Source organism: Herpailurus yagouaroundi, unplaced genomic scaffold, assembly GCF_014898765.1.
Source record: "Herpailurus yagouaroundi ecotype Mexico unplaced genomic scaffold, PumYag 28, whole genome shotgun sequence".
Taxonomy (NCBI): domain Eukaryota; kingdom Metazoa; phylum Chordata; class Mammalia; order Carnivora; family Felidae; genus Herpailurus; species Herpailurus yagouaroundi.
Window position 1 is genome coordinate 39887267 of NW_024412376.1, and position 14032 is coordinate 39901298.

Consider the following 14032-nt stretch of genomic DNA (forward strand, 5'->3'; position numbering starts at 1 on the left):
GATATTCAAATTTGGAAGAGTGGAATTTATGTAAAGCTCTAATACTGAGGGTTTAGTTTTATCCATGGTAGGGGAAGATGTTAATTGCAAAGGAAAAGAAATGATTATATTGGGAATTTACCAGTTTAAAAAAAATTTGCTTTTGGCCTTAATTTAAACCAAGACCCAGGTTGATCTAGCAGAGTGGTAACTGCTAAAAGAGTAGTTAATAGACCAATTTAACCAAATAGTTTAGAATTTCAAGTATGCTTTTAATAACTAGAAAAGTTAACTGAACTAATTTGAAAATCTACCATTTTCTGTGTATTTCAATGGGACTGAAGATTCAAGAAAGAATAATAATGACTTAGGGACAAGTGGAGCACTCATTAATAATAAATCTGATCAGGTAGAGTATCTTTCAGTGTGTCTTTCTCAAGAGAGTTGAGTCTTTCTCAAAGAATTGTTTCTTCTGCAACTGGTGGAAGATAAAGGTCTCTTGACACCCTAACATCCCATTTTTAATGAAAACATGTCCTACCTAATGAGGAAGATCAACACCCTCTGAAATTAAGAGCAAGTCCATGTACTCCCAGTAACAGCCTGGGGCACATAAAGCCTGAACTTCAATCCACTAGGGTTGCTTTGTCTTTATTTATAGCTAGCTTATGGCAGTAACTTGTTTCCTACCTTGCAGTTAGCTTCATTTCATTAATGTTAGAAGTGTGATGGGAATACAGAAGGAAAGACAAATAAGTGTTCTGGGACATGGGGACTCAGGGTATTAGAAAACCTGTGCTTAACTAGACAAATAAGATGCCATTAGAGTGAAATTTTTACTGAAATCTAGTTCACCACATAATAAAGATAAGGAAACTTAGCCATGAGGATATAAGCAACAGAAAGGACAATAGAATCAGTTGGAAATCAGGTAGGGGGTTGTTAACAATGCAGGGACAGGTTCCAGCACTAATTAGCATGAATTGCCCAACTCTTTGTGAGACTTCTGGAAGATTTCTGTTCAATACGAATAGACCCCTGTGAGGGAAGCTGTATATAAACTACTTACAATTCCCCTGAAGATGCCTTGGAAAATACTTATTTCTAAGGGAGACACATAATATTTTTAGGTAGACCATAAAAATATTGGCTCCACAAAAGAAATTTCCTTGGACAATACATGAAGAAATACAATCTTATAAATGTATGATTTCCTTTTGCCAGATTTCTCTACATTTGATTTGCAGAGCAAAACCAAAATTGAACACCTCTGAATTTTCAAATTTAAGGAAGTGAAGTTCTTCAATATACCTTTGAATTCTAACTTCAAAGATTACCATACATTAACATACGCTTTTTATGACAATAGTGATAAATGTGAGTGCATTCTAAATGTTAATTTTCCACCAAGGAAATTAATTTTCTCTGCACTTATTTATTAGAGCTATTTTTGTTGTTGTTGTTTATAATATTTGGTGCACTTGGAGGTATGACAACTGTATTTCTGTAAATGCATTCTGTAACTTAGGCAAGTGAGCCCAGACTTCTTCCCCTAGTTTTGTGACCATTCGGGAGTTTCTTGTGTGTTATGTGACAGTTTGTATTTAGGATGTTCTGATCAATTGAATAATAAAATGAGAAGATTATAAAGTAATGATAGAATCCCTCACTGCATTTCACATCCAAGTTGAAATGACCCTGCCATTTCACCTTAATGTTTGTAAAATATTTTGCTTAAGTGGATGAACTGTGGTCTGCTTCTGTTAGGATCTTTCATTAATAGGGAATCATTGAACAATGCAATTAATAGTCCTAATTTGGAGATTTAAATATATAACCATGGGCCAGATAGAAGAGATCAAAGAAAATTGTGATTGATTAGTATATTGTGGCCCTATTCTTGATGACATACAAATAAATTCTAGAATTTTAAATGGGGTTTTGCAAAGCTGACTGTATACTCAAGCCTTTCATATTTTCCCTTGACTGTATGATTTGGTCATACTAGTGATACCTCAGTTGTTTGGCCACTGCATGTGACCACATGAGTGACAGATAGACTAATGGATCCTATTAAGTCAGTCATTTATTTACTATTTATTAAGTATCAACTGTATGTCAAATGTAAAACTCTGCCACAGAGTCTTCCCTCAGAGACCCTAGTTTTTTGATGGGCAAAATGTTTTCAAATCCTAAGAATTTCTTAAAATTATTTTAATGTTTATTTATTTTTGAGAGTGAGAGAGACAAAGCACAAACAGGGGAGGGGCAGAGAGAGAGAGGGAGACATAGAATCTGAAGCAGGCTCCAGGCTCTGAGCTGTCAGCACAGAGCCCAACGTGGGGCTCAAACTCACAAACTGCAAGATCATGACCTGAGCCGAAGTTGGACATTCAACCAACTGAGTGACCCAGGCGCCCCTAAAATCCTAAAAATTTCTATAATATTTATATAACATTTGAACTGGCAATTCAGTTTCTAGATATTTATAATAAGAAAAGAATTGGATAGGTTCACAAATATGAATGTTCAAAGATTTTCATCCTTGTTTATAAATACCAAAAAAGTGGAGGCAACCCAAATATCCAGCAAAAGAAATTGGTAAATAAACCATCAGTATGTTAAATCCATATAATGGAATGCTTTGTAAAGGGTCAAAATGACAGTGTACATCTTTGTACATTTACAAATAAAGAAATTCATGATATTAAGTAAAAAAAAAATGAGCTAAAGGGTTCATGTACATATATGTGCAAATAAACAGAGAAGGTATGAAATATAGTACATATGTTAATTATGACAAATACAGTTAGTATAAAATATTTATAAGGAGTTTAGTTCTTGAGGTCCCACTACTTGGATTCAAATCCTGGCTCCACCCATTTCTAGATGGGATGATTTGAACTATATACTACTTAACCATTTAATGTCTTAGTTTCTTCATTTGTAAAAGAATATATATATATATATATATATATATATAATGGAATATTACTTGGTGATCAAAAAGAATGAAATCTTGCCACTTGCAACAACGTGGATGGAGCTAGAGTGTATTATGCTAAACATAAGAAGTCAGAGAAAGACAAATATATAATTTCACTCATATGTGGAATTTAAGAAACACAACAGATGAACATAAGGGAAGGGAAGGAAAAATGAGATAAAACAGAGGGAAGCAAACCATATGAAACTCTTAAATACAGAGAACAAACTGAGGTTGCTGGAGGGGAGGTTAGTGTGGGGGGATGGGCTAAATGAGTGATAGGCATTAAGGAGGGCTCTTGTTAGGATGAGCACTGGGTGTCATATGTAAGTTATGATTCAATGGGTTCTACTCCTAAACCAATAGTACACTGTATGTTAACTAACTTGAATTTAAATAAATAAATAAATAAATAAAAATAAAATAAAATGGGTGTAATAATAATAAAAACCCAGTATCTTGTTGTGAGCATTAAATGCAGCAAGACAGACAGAACTTAGAATAGTGCCTGGCCCTTAAGAAGCATTTAAGGTTTTACAAATATGACTAAAATAATAGGGTGGTGAATTAGGGCTAATTTTTATTTTCTTCCTTTTGCTTATGTACATTTGCTAAAATTTCTACATGATCACCAGTTTTTGATTCAGCTGACTTGGTTAAATCTCGCTAAGTCATGATAGGAAACATGTTACTTAAAATCTCTTGGGAAAGAGAGAATAAATAGATATGATGTTTGTTCACTTTTCTGAGTTTTGTTTTCATTCAGAAAGCAAATGTTCCTGTTTGTTATCCGTGCTCAGAGCCAGCAAAATTTTGTATTATTTTTGTCTTAATTCAATAAATATTATATATTTATTATGTAATAACATAATTACATAAAAATATATATTTTCAATAATATTTATAGAGGGCCTACTGCATGCTTCTAACTCTGCAGAATGCTGAGGGTCCAACATGCATAGTCTCTACTGATAGGAGACAAGTGGTTTTTTTCTCTGTGATTAGCATCCAATATTATAACATTGTTCTTGAGCGTTTGTATTACAAAATAGGGATTAGAAATCACTCAAGGCTTTATCTTTACATTCTGGAAACAGATTGTTGGTCTCACCATATGCTGTCCCCATCAACTTTGGCTTGCCCTTACAACCCATGACCACCTCTTCCATGGGATTTCCGAAAGAACATGGTGAGTCTCATTCGTAAGTGTTAATAATAACGCAGTGACTTTCATTATTTCACATTCATTTAAAATGCAGTGTCAAATAGCTAGTATTTCCTTTAAATACTGTGTCAAAATATAAAGAGATTTCAGAAACAAATACTAATAATTCATTTTCAGCTCTTTTATTTGAACTTGAGAGATTGGATTTTTTTAATGTTTCTGTATTTTTGAGAGAGAGAGAGAGAGAGAGAGAGAGAGAGAGAGAGAGAATGAGTAGGGGAGGGGCAGAGAGAGAGGCACAGAATCCAACACAGGCTTCAGGCTTTGAGCTGTCAGCACAGAGCCTGACGCGGAGCTTGAACTCAGGAATGGCGAGATCATGACCTAGGCTGAAGTTGGATGCTGAACTGACTGAGCCACTCAGGCGCCCCAGATTGGATGTTTTTAATGTGTGTGAATATTGAAGATTTTAGGAAATTATAAGCATAAATTTCTTATACTTTTATAAATTCCTCTATCCTTGAGTTATTGTTGTTTTAAAAGAATACATAATTCTTCAAAAGAAAATATAGATGATTCTTTAAAGTCCCTTAAGGGTGATTGAAAAGCTAACTCTCTGGAACTTGGTGACTTGCTTAAAGACAGACCTAGGGGGCTATTGATCCAAAGAAACTGTTTTGTAGTTTTCCTCTTTTTAAACTTGTTACTCATGTTCTTGAGCTTCAGGCTGTCATTAAGAGAAAACTCTTCTTGTAGAGTGGGACTTTGATTGATTTTGAAAATTTGCAGAAGAAGCTTCTCCTTGCATTCTTAAGACATTCTTGCATAAAATTTCCTTTATCCAACTACAATTTTGCCAGCGTTTCTCTGCTTTGATTATTATAAGGAATTCAAGCATCAAATGGAGGCTCAAGCACCACATTTTCATTAATCCAACCAATATTCACCAATACTTTTAATATTTGTGAATATAATGTCAGAATCTTGAACACATGCTGTTTAAAGTCGAACACACGTCTGTTTAAAATTTTTGAATGTTGAATTGATCCATAGCTTAAATTCTTTTAAGGCTTGATCAGGTAGTTTGAGGTCCCAGGTAGTGTAAACAATGTGTGGATCTCAACTGAGTCTAGAATATGTATATGAAGAAGTAAATGCTGTCAAAAATTCTTCATAAAGCATAGGATCTAATAGGTGAAATAGTATAATCTTGAAATCTGATAACTGTGAAGGCTGAGGTTTTGCAGCCCTTAGCTACCTTATAAGTGAAAGTTCTATGATATTTAGAGTTTATTCAGAATCATACTAAGCATTGATAAAAATCTGTTTTCAAATACCATTAAACTCAGATAAATCATATGTTTTTTCCCTTTTTAGAGCCACCTCTTAGTTCATTGAAGGGTTCAGTAATTCTCATGGCTTTACTCTGAATGTAGAAATTTAAGTCTTTTTCCATCTACATGAAACTTACTCCATAGGAGTTTGACCACTGTTTTTTTGTTTTTTGTTTTTTTTTTTTTTAGTGCTAAAGAAAAGACAAAATCTTTCTAAAATGTTTATTGAGAGAATCTCAATTACTAGCTACAGATTATTATGAAATTTGAGTCAAAGGCCTGCAGAATGGGCAGTCACCTACAGGATGTGCTTTGAGGTTTGCTAAAGGTTCTGTCCATGCAAAAATGTTCTGCTGACATATTTGGAATATTTACTAATAGATCCATAATAACTTCATGGGAGATGAAGGCTCCTTGTCTTATCACAGTGACTGGCACATATTAGGCATTAATAAACATTTGTTGAATGAATGAATGAATGAATGAATGAAGACAAATTAAAAGAAGCCACCCAAATGGAATATTTTTCTATATGTATCTGTATATCTCTTTCAGCATTATAGGCTAAAAGAAAAAGATGAATTTGGGGAAATAAAATACAAAAACAACAATGAATATATACCTGCAAAAAAAGGGCACTGGGCACTTTTCTTTTATGGTTCTGGTTTACACTGATTATGTGTAGACTGCAGAGATAGCATAAAAATAAGTAAAATGTTATGCATTTCATTTATATGCTTTAAAAGCAAATTGTTGGGCAGATTATTAGTTTTATGATATAAGTCTCTCAATACTCATATAACTTCATGGGGAGTTGGAAGGTTAAACATGCTGAAAGTATAAAAATTTTCAATAAAATATTATTTCCAAATGCTACAGTGTAGTTTTCTTTTTTCCTTAAAATGAAATGTATTTTTAATAAAATAAGAGTGGAAATTTCACCAGTGCTTTGTTTTAAATGAATTTTTGTTTTATTTTGCTTTGTTTTCAGCCAAACAACTCTTTTATAATAGCAATTTTATTATTATTATTATTATTATTATTATTATTATTATTATTTTTGGTAAGGTAAGAAATATCTGAAAGTTTGTGGCCAGGACTTACCTAACTATCAGAGAAGTGTGAAAAATGTAATGTTGATTTTTTTTTTTTTAGGTGTGACCTAGGTGTGATCCTGGCTTTGTGTCTTGGGTGAAAAATAATCAATGCTTTATGAATACTTTTTAAAATTCATGTTAATTTTTTAGTTCATTTTACAGCTTTAGTCTACAAATTTGTCCAACAAAGCTTTTTCTGGACATCAGTATTAACACTGTTTAGTAAGTTATAGCTTCGCTGAATGTCTGAAACAGTCGCTGAGGTCTCTTTAATAAGAGGATGTAGCTTAAATTGTGGAGAATGCAGATCTTGCGGTTTTCTCAGAGGTGTATGATAATTTACTGGGCTCTTAAATTAAAATTGCCCAATTCTTTTTTAGAATAAATAAATAATTTTTTTAAATTTAAATTCTAGTTAATGTCCAGCACAGTGTTGGCTTCAGGAGTAGAACCCAGTGATTCATCTCTTACATATGACACCCAGTGCTCCTCCCTAAAAGTGCCCTCCTTAATACCCCTTACCCATTTAACCCATCTCCGCCCCTGCCCCGCCCCGCCACCTCTGCTCCAGCAATTCTCAGTTTGTTCTCTGTATTTAGGAGTCTCTTATGCTTGCCTCCCTCTCTGTTTTTATCTTATTTTTTCCTTCCTTTAAGTTATTCTTATTAAAGGAAAAAGGAAAGGAAATTAGAACATGGGAGTTAAGACAAAGTCAAGATTTCTATTCATTTGACTTACATATATTATTATGTATGACACATAATAATTATATGTTATATATATAGAAATATATATACTTTATACTATTTGAAGCCTTGCCTTTTAAAGTGGTACAATAGTCCCCCTTTATCTATGGGGAATACATTCCAAGACCCTCAGTGGGTGCCTGAAACTTGAGATAGTACCGAACCCTATATATATTATGTGTGTTCCTATACACACGTACCTATGGTAAAGTTTAATTTATAAATTAGGCCCAGTAAGAGATTAGCAATAACTAATAATAAAATAGAACAGTTATAAGAATATACTGTAATAAAAGTTACATGGATGTGGTCTGTCTCTCAAAATATTTTATTGTACTACACCCACCTTCTTCCCATGATGATGTGAAATGACAAAATGTCTATTGATGAGATGAAGTGAGGTGAATGACATAGACATTATGACAGCATTAGGCTTCTATTTACCTTCTGACAGTGTGTCAGAAGGAGGATCATCTGCTTCTGGATCTTGGTTGACTGTGGGTAACTGAAACCATAGAAAGTGAAACTGCAGGTAAGGGGGCTACGGGATAGCACAATAGTGAAGGCACTGAAGTTGTTCTAGTCATTCTAATGAGATTAGAATTCTGGCTCTGCCAGTTTCTAGTTGGAAACCTCATCCAAGTGACTTAATCACTCTATGAGTCAGTTTCCTCATTGATTACATGGGGAATAATAGCAATACCAACCTCAAAATGTTTAGATTATATTTATAACATGTATACCATACATCCTGGTGCTTAATAAAATTGAGCTGTGACTATTAATTTCAGTTCCCTAGACGTAAATAGTAAAGCATATATCCTAAAGGATTTATTACTAGAAGCACAAGACCTACCTCTTAACCACACACTCAACCCTATCACAGCATGGAACTCAGGAAGTGAGTTTTATTGTTAATGTATAAACACAATCACTGTGACCTTTCCTGAATTCAACTATTTTTGTCGTTATCATTGCTAGCATCCTGCTCTAGACCTTGAATCTGCCTGTTTACTTGCTATTTCAATGAATTTGGTAGGTCACACTGAAATTGATATTCTTAAAGCACCCCTTTCACCAGTCATTTCAGAGCTTTACCTCCATCTTTATGATTCTAAGGGAATAGGCCCATGGTAGGAGGTACCCCAGTTCTCTGGGCTTTAGTTTCGTCATCTGTAATCTTCAAGGAAAGAATGAAACTATCTTCAATGAAAAGAACAAAAGGTTAGAATATTTCCCTTACCTGTAGGGTTGCTTCTCAGATATTAAAATCTCTGTACATAATCATTGATTGGAGAGAAGTGGACCAACCCCAGCCTTTGCTCTTAGCAAGATTTCTTACCTTACCCTACTTGGTAAGTTCACAGCCTTGGGACCCTTGGGATGAATCTCATTAAGTATGACCTTTAACTCTGTCTACATCAGTGTCCACAAGACACCTAGGACTTCCAGGTTGCCTCTTATCACCAAAGTCCCACTCCCTTTCTCTCTAATTCTGTATGCCTTCTTTTGTGACCTTATCCCTTATCCTTTTTGCTCCTAGAAACTGTTTATTCTCCTCCCTGAAATCACAGCCAGTAACCAGCAAAAGCCCTAAATCTTTCTCTTCTGCTAAGTGTTCCCTTCAGCTCTTTGGTCTCACTAAAATCCGTGCTCTGTCCCTAGCCCTGAGGACATTTCTTTCTCTGCTGTTGTCTCAAGTGGTGATGGTTCTCTCTCCCACACCTCGCCTGTCTGGGATTGGAGATGGAGTAGTGACCTTATTCCTTATGCTGTTCACAGACCATTGTCCCTTCCTATTCTCTAACATGAATCCATCTTTGAATCCCATGTCATGAAATGATATCCTCCATTATCTCTTCTTCTTACAGTAATCTATTGATTTGCATCCATTTTCTCATATCTTAAAGAATTTAGACCCTGGGCCCTTGTGACTTTCTCAAGCACCAGTCTTGTAATAACTGTGATGTGGGTGTCCAAATAAATAAGCTCTCTGACTCATTGACTTCTGCATTCCTTGAGCCCTTTTCCTTCAATGATTTTGCTTTCCATCATACTACATATATTCTCTAATAGTTATACCTTTGAAATATTTCCAAAACCTGACATTGAAGAGCACTACTATTCACCAGATCACCTTCTAAACTCTAACAATATTTTTAAATCCCACTAAGAGTCTTGGGACCCTAGTGAAAATAGAGGCCTGGCATTAAATTTTTGAATTTCTTCTCTAGCTACACTCATTCCCTTGATAATTTTATCCAAGCTGTGGCTTTAAATACCATTTATGTGCTGATGACTCCAAACATATCTCCAGCCTGGTTATTCTCTTGAACTCCATCTCACATTCAACTGCTTAATCAGCATGTCTACCTGAATTTTTAACAGGCATTTCAAACCTAACATGTCCAACTCGGGAACTCTGTAGGTGTTGTTCTCATTGTCTAGAAAGCTCCTTTCCTTAGATATCATAGGCATCACCTTTTGCCACTTCTGGGCATTGTCCAAATGCCTCCTTACCAGTAAGGCCATTCCTGGCCAGTTTATTATAGCAGCAACCATACTTGCCAGCCCTGTTAGGTCACTTGCTTTACTTTGACCTCTAGCATTTGAGATCTCAGGACATGTTGCTTCTTTCATTTATCTGACTTTGTCTGCCTCCTCCTGATAGAATATAAAATCCATGAAGACGGATAGTATTGACTGATTTATTCACTACTAAATCCCTTGGATCCAGAATCATTCTTGGCACATAGGAAGTACTCACTATGAGTGAAGATACCATTTTATTTTCTAAGAGTGGCACCAATTTGCATATTTATTTTTTTCTATTTAATGAAGAAATTTATCTAATTTATTAGAATAAATAGTTCCACCCATGGAGCTTAAATATGCTGTTTTCATTTTGAATAAAAAATAAAGCTGAAAAAAATACAGCTCTATGTGTGTGTGTGTGTGTGTGTGTGTGTGTGTGTGTGTGCATATGTGTTTCTGAGAACATGGTGAACAACTATGCGAGGAAAGACTTGGGTACAGAACACCTAAAAATGCTGGTTAAATATTAAAAGATAAGATTAAAAACCTGGCTGAACGAGCAGGAAAGCATAAAAATAGTAAAACCAGAAAATATAAGAAAGTCTGATTCCACAAGGTTTTTATATTATTTAGAGTAGTTTGTTTTTAGGGCTCATACCTATTCCTGGTAGCTTACAACTCTCCTAGTTAAAACAAACAAGCAACAAAAAATTTGTATCACTTCTGTCCCTTTTCCTTTCAATCAATCATATATAGATACACACACACACACACACACACACACATATACACACACACACATGTATATATATATATATATATATATATATACACACACACACACTCATATTAGATCTCAGGAATCCAGAATTAGATTAATAGATTAATTTTTTGTCATGATGCATTCTCATCACTTGTTCATGACTTGCCCTCTTTTATTTCATTTATTTAATGATATTGATAGCAACTGATATCTACTTATTTGCCCTTGTCAAATCCTGTCTCTTTGCTTCCACCCTAGATTCCTAGATTTGGAGTGTTATTAAATTCTTGATACTAATCTTTCCTTGTATTGTGACTGGTCTTTTCACTTCCTTTAAGGGTGTCTTTTTTTTTTTTTTTTTAATTTTTTTTTTCAACGTTTATTTATTTTTGGGACAGAGAGAGACAGAGCATGAACGGGGGAGGGGCAGAGAGAGAGGGAGACACAGAATTGGAAGCAGGCTCCAGGCTCCGAGCCATCAGCCCAGAGCCCGACGCGGGCCCGAACTCACGGACCGCGAGATCGTGACCTGGCTGAAGTCGGACGCTTAACCGACTGCGCCACCCAGGCGCCCCAAGGGTGTCTTTGATAAACAAATGATATTGATTTAAATATGGCAAAATTGAACAAAAATATTACCCTCTTTGGGGCAATAAAATGAAATGCTGTAGGTTTGCTCTCCCCCAATCTTGAATTTCTTACTCTCATTGTCCACTATTCCAGTTTTGTCTTTTTTTAACTGTAATCTCACAAGCTATGCCATAATTGTCATTATTTTATAAAAAGATGATGTTTGTTTAGATTTGCCTGTCCCCAGGTAGATATCAAGAATTGCAAAAAAACTTACAAATTGTCCAAAGGAACTGCAGATGGACATGATATGTCCTTCCTTTTATTTAGGGCTTTATAAAGTCTCAATAATATTTTATAGTTTTCTGCATTTTTTAAAGATTTATTTCCGTGCATTTGATGTTTTTGATGCTATTTTCAATGCTATTTAAAATTTTATTTCAGCCCTACCCCAGTTTCTGCAACCTAGAAATACAGTTAATCTTTTTATATGGACCTTACATTTTATAGACTTTATAAATTAACATAATTTCTAGTAGTTAATCTGGTATATCTGTTGATCTTTCTAGATTTTCTAAGTATATAATCATGCTGTCCATGAATGATGACAGTTTATGTTCTTTTCTTCCTATTCTGGGTCTTTTATTTATTTCTTCTTACCTTATTGCATTTGTTAGCCCCCCTGAACAATGTAACACAGAAATGGTGAACAGCTTTCTCATTTTCTATCTCAGAAGGAATTATTATATATATTAGCATTAAGTATAATGTATAGTATTTGTCAAAGCCTGTCTATATTAAAGAAGTTCCTACTTAGTGAAGAGGTTTCATCATGAGTCAATGTTGAATTTTATCAGATGATTTTATTTTTATCTCAAGGTGATTATATGATTTCTCTCCTTTGTTCTCTTAATGTAGTGAATTATGCTCATTGATGTTCAGATGTGAAGCTAATCTTCAACCTTGGAATAAACCAAACTTGAATTTAATTTGCTAATATTCTGTTGAGGATTTTTAAACTTATTTTGAAAAGAGAAATGACCTGTAATTTTCCTTGTTTATAATGTTCCTGTCAGGATTTGGTGTTGAGGTAATGAACATTATACAATAAGTTGAAAACTATTCCCACTTTGTTCATTTGTCTGGAAGACTTTGTGTAAGATTGTGCTATTTTTTTTCTTAAATGTTGGGGGAAAATCACTAATGATGCCACTTGGCCTGGAGATTTCTTTATACGGGATTTTAAAATCATAGATTAAATGTCTTTAATAAGATTGGAACTGATGAAATTATTTTAATCTTCTGCCAGTTTTTATAAGTTATGTTTATAGTAATATGTCCAAGTTGTCAAAATTATTGCCACAAAGTTGTCCATAATAACATTTGTACTGATGTCTCCTTTTTAATTTTCTGTATTAATTATTTAGGTTTTCTGTCTCTCCCTCCTTTCCTTCCTTTTTCTATTGGGTCAGTTGTGCTGAATGTCTGTCAACTTTATTTATTTAATTTTTAAAGAAACAACTTTAGGCTTAATTGGTTTTCTTTATAGTGCATTGCTTTCTATTTCATGAATTTCTAGTAATCATTATATTTTCCTGCTCTCCATGTTGGTCAGCTCTGAGTGAGTGCTTTCTTTGAGATCTTAATATTTGTTATTTGATTTTACTTCAGCATTTACTCATTACAATGAAAATTGTCTAAATACTGTATATATGGTATTATTATCAATTACTGTGATGGAATCTTCTCTCAATAAAATAGATGAGTTTAAGGAAGGCAGCACATACCCTTTAAAAATAGCCAGTAGAGGGGCACCTGGGTGGCTTAGTCGGTTAAGCATCTGACTCTTGATCTCAGCTCAGGTCTTGATCTCAGGGTCGCGAGTTCAAGCCCCACATTGGGCTTCTCTCTGAGCATGAAGCCTACTTAAAAAAAATAGCCAATAGAATGGTAGACATATGGGAACTCAAAAAATGCTTTATAAATAGCTTTTGTCCCCTGTGAAGATAACTGAAAATAAACAAAACCTTTCTGTTAGATTCCTTTTGTATTGAGATCACTAGCCAAATGTTAGGTTTCATTTTTTTTCAGTTATAAAAATACATACAACTATATTAAAGAACAATTTGGAAAAAAGAAAAAAAGAACTTGTCAATTAATGCCACCACCCTCTCACAGCTGTGCTTAACAACTTAGTTTATTTCCTTTCAATTTTTTTCCTTTGCATCTTTTTAAAACCTAGTGGCAATACTTAAATTTTTTTTTCTAGTTAAGTCTAATGTAATAGTTTTCTTTCATTAATTGGATATAAGCATCCATTTCATTTTGTCTCAATGAATACAAGGGAATTCTTCCCCGTGAACCAGTGCAGCTAACTCTCCAGCTTCTTCACTTGCTCATCAGAGGTTACTCAGGTACTAGTCAGCTTGGGTTGCTAAAACAAAATGCCATAGACTGAGTGGCTTAAAAAACAGAAATATTTTCTCACAGTTCTGGAGGCTGAAAGCCTGAGATCAGGGTACCTATGTGGTTGGGTTCTGATGAGAGCTGTCTTCCTGGCTTGCAAACAGCTGCCTTCTACCTGTTTTGTCACATGGCCTTTTCTGAGAGGGCACATTCAGAGAGAGAGAGAGAGCTCTCTGGTCTCTTCTTATAGGGGCATCATGCATGAGAGTCCCACATTCATGACCTCATCTAAACTTAATTGCCAAAGGCTCCATCTCCCAACTACCATCACCTTGAGGGGTAGGCTTTCAACGTAAGAATTTGGGAGGAACAGCCAGTGCCATCTCCCCCGCCCATCCCCCAGCCAAAATCCCAAAGAGAACCAGTTCCTGCCAGGGAACTTGCTCGCTCC

General features: G+C 34.7%; 1 protein-coding gene across 3 annotated transcripts in view; it reads left to right on the plus strand.

Annotated features, from left to right (window-relative positions):
• The window catches only part of IQCM (IQ motif containing M), a 482806-nt gene that overhangs the window by 128049 nt on the left and 340725 nt on the right, over positions 1 to 14032 (plus strand). For all 3 annotated transcript variants that reach the window (XM_040472666.1, XM_040472682.1, XM_040472674.1), the window contains exon 7: positions 4063 to 4154. In XM_040472666.1, the coding sequence (XP_040328600.1) occupies positions 4063 to 4154 (92 nt within the window). The remainder of the gene's footprint in view (positions 1 to 4062; positions 4155 to 14032) is intronic.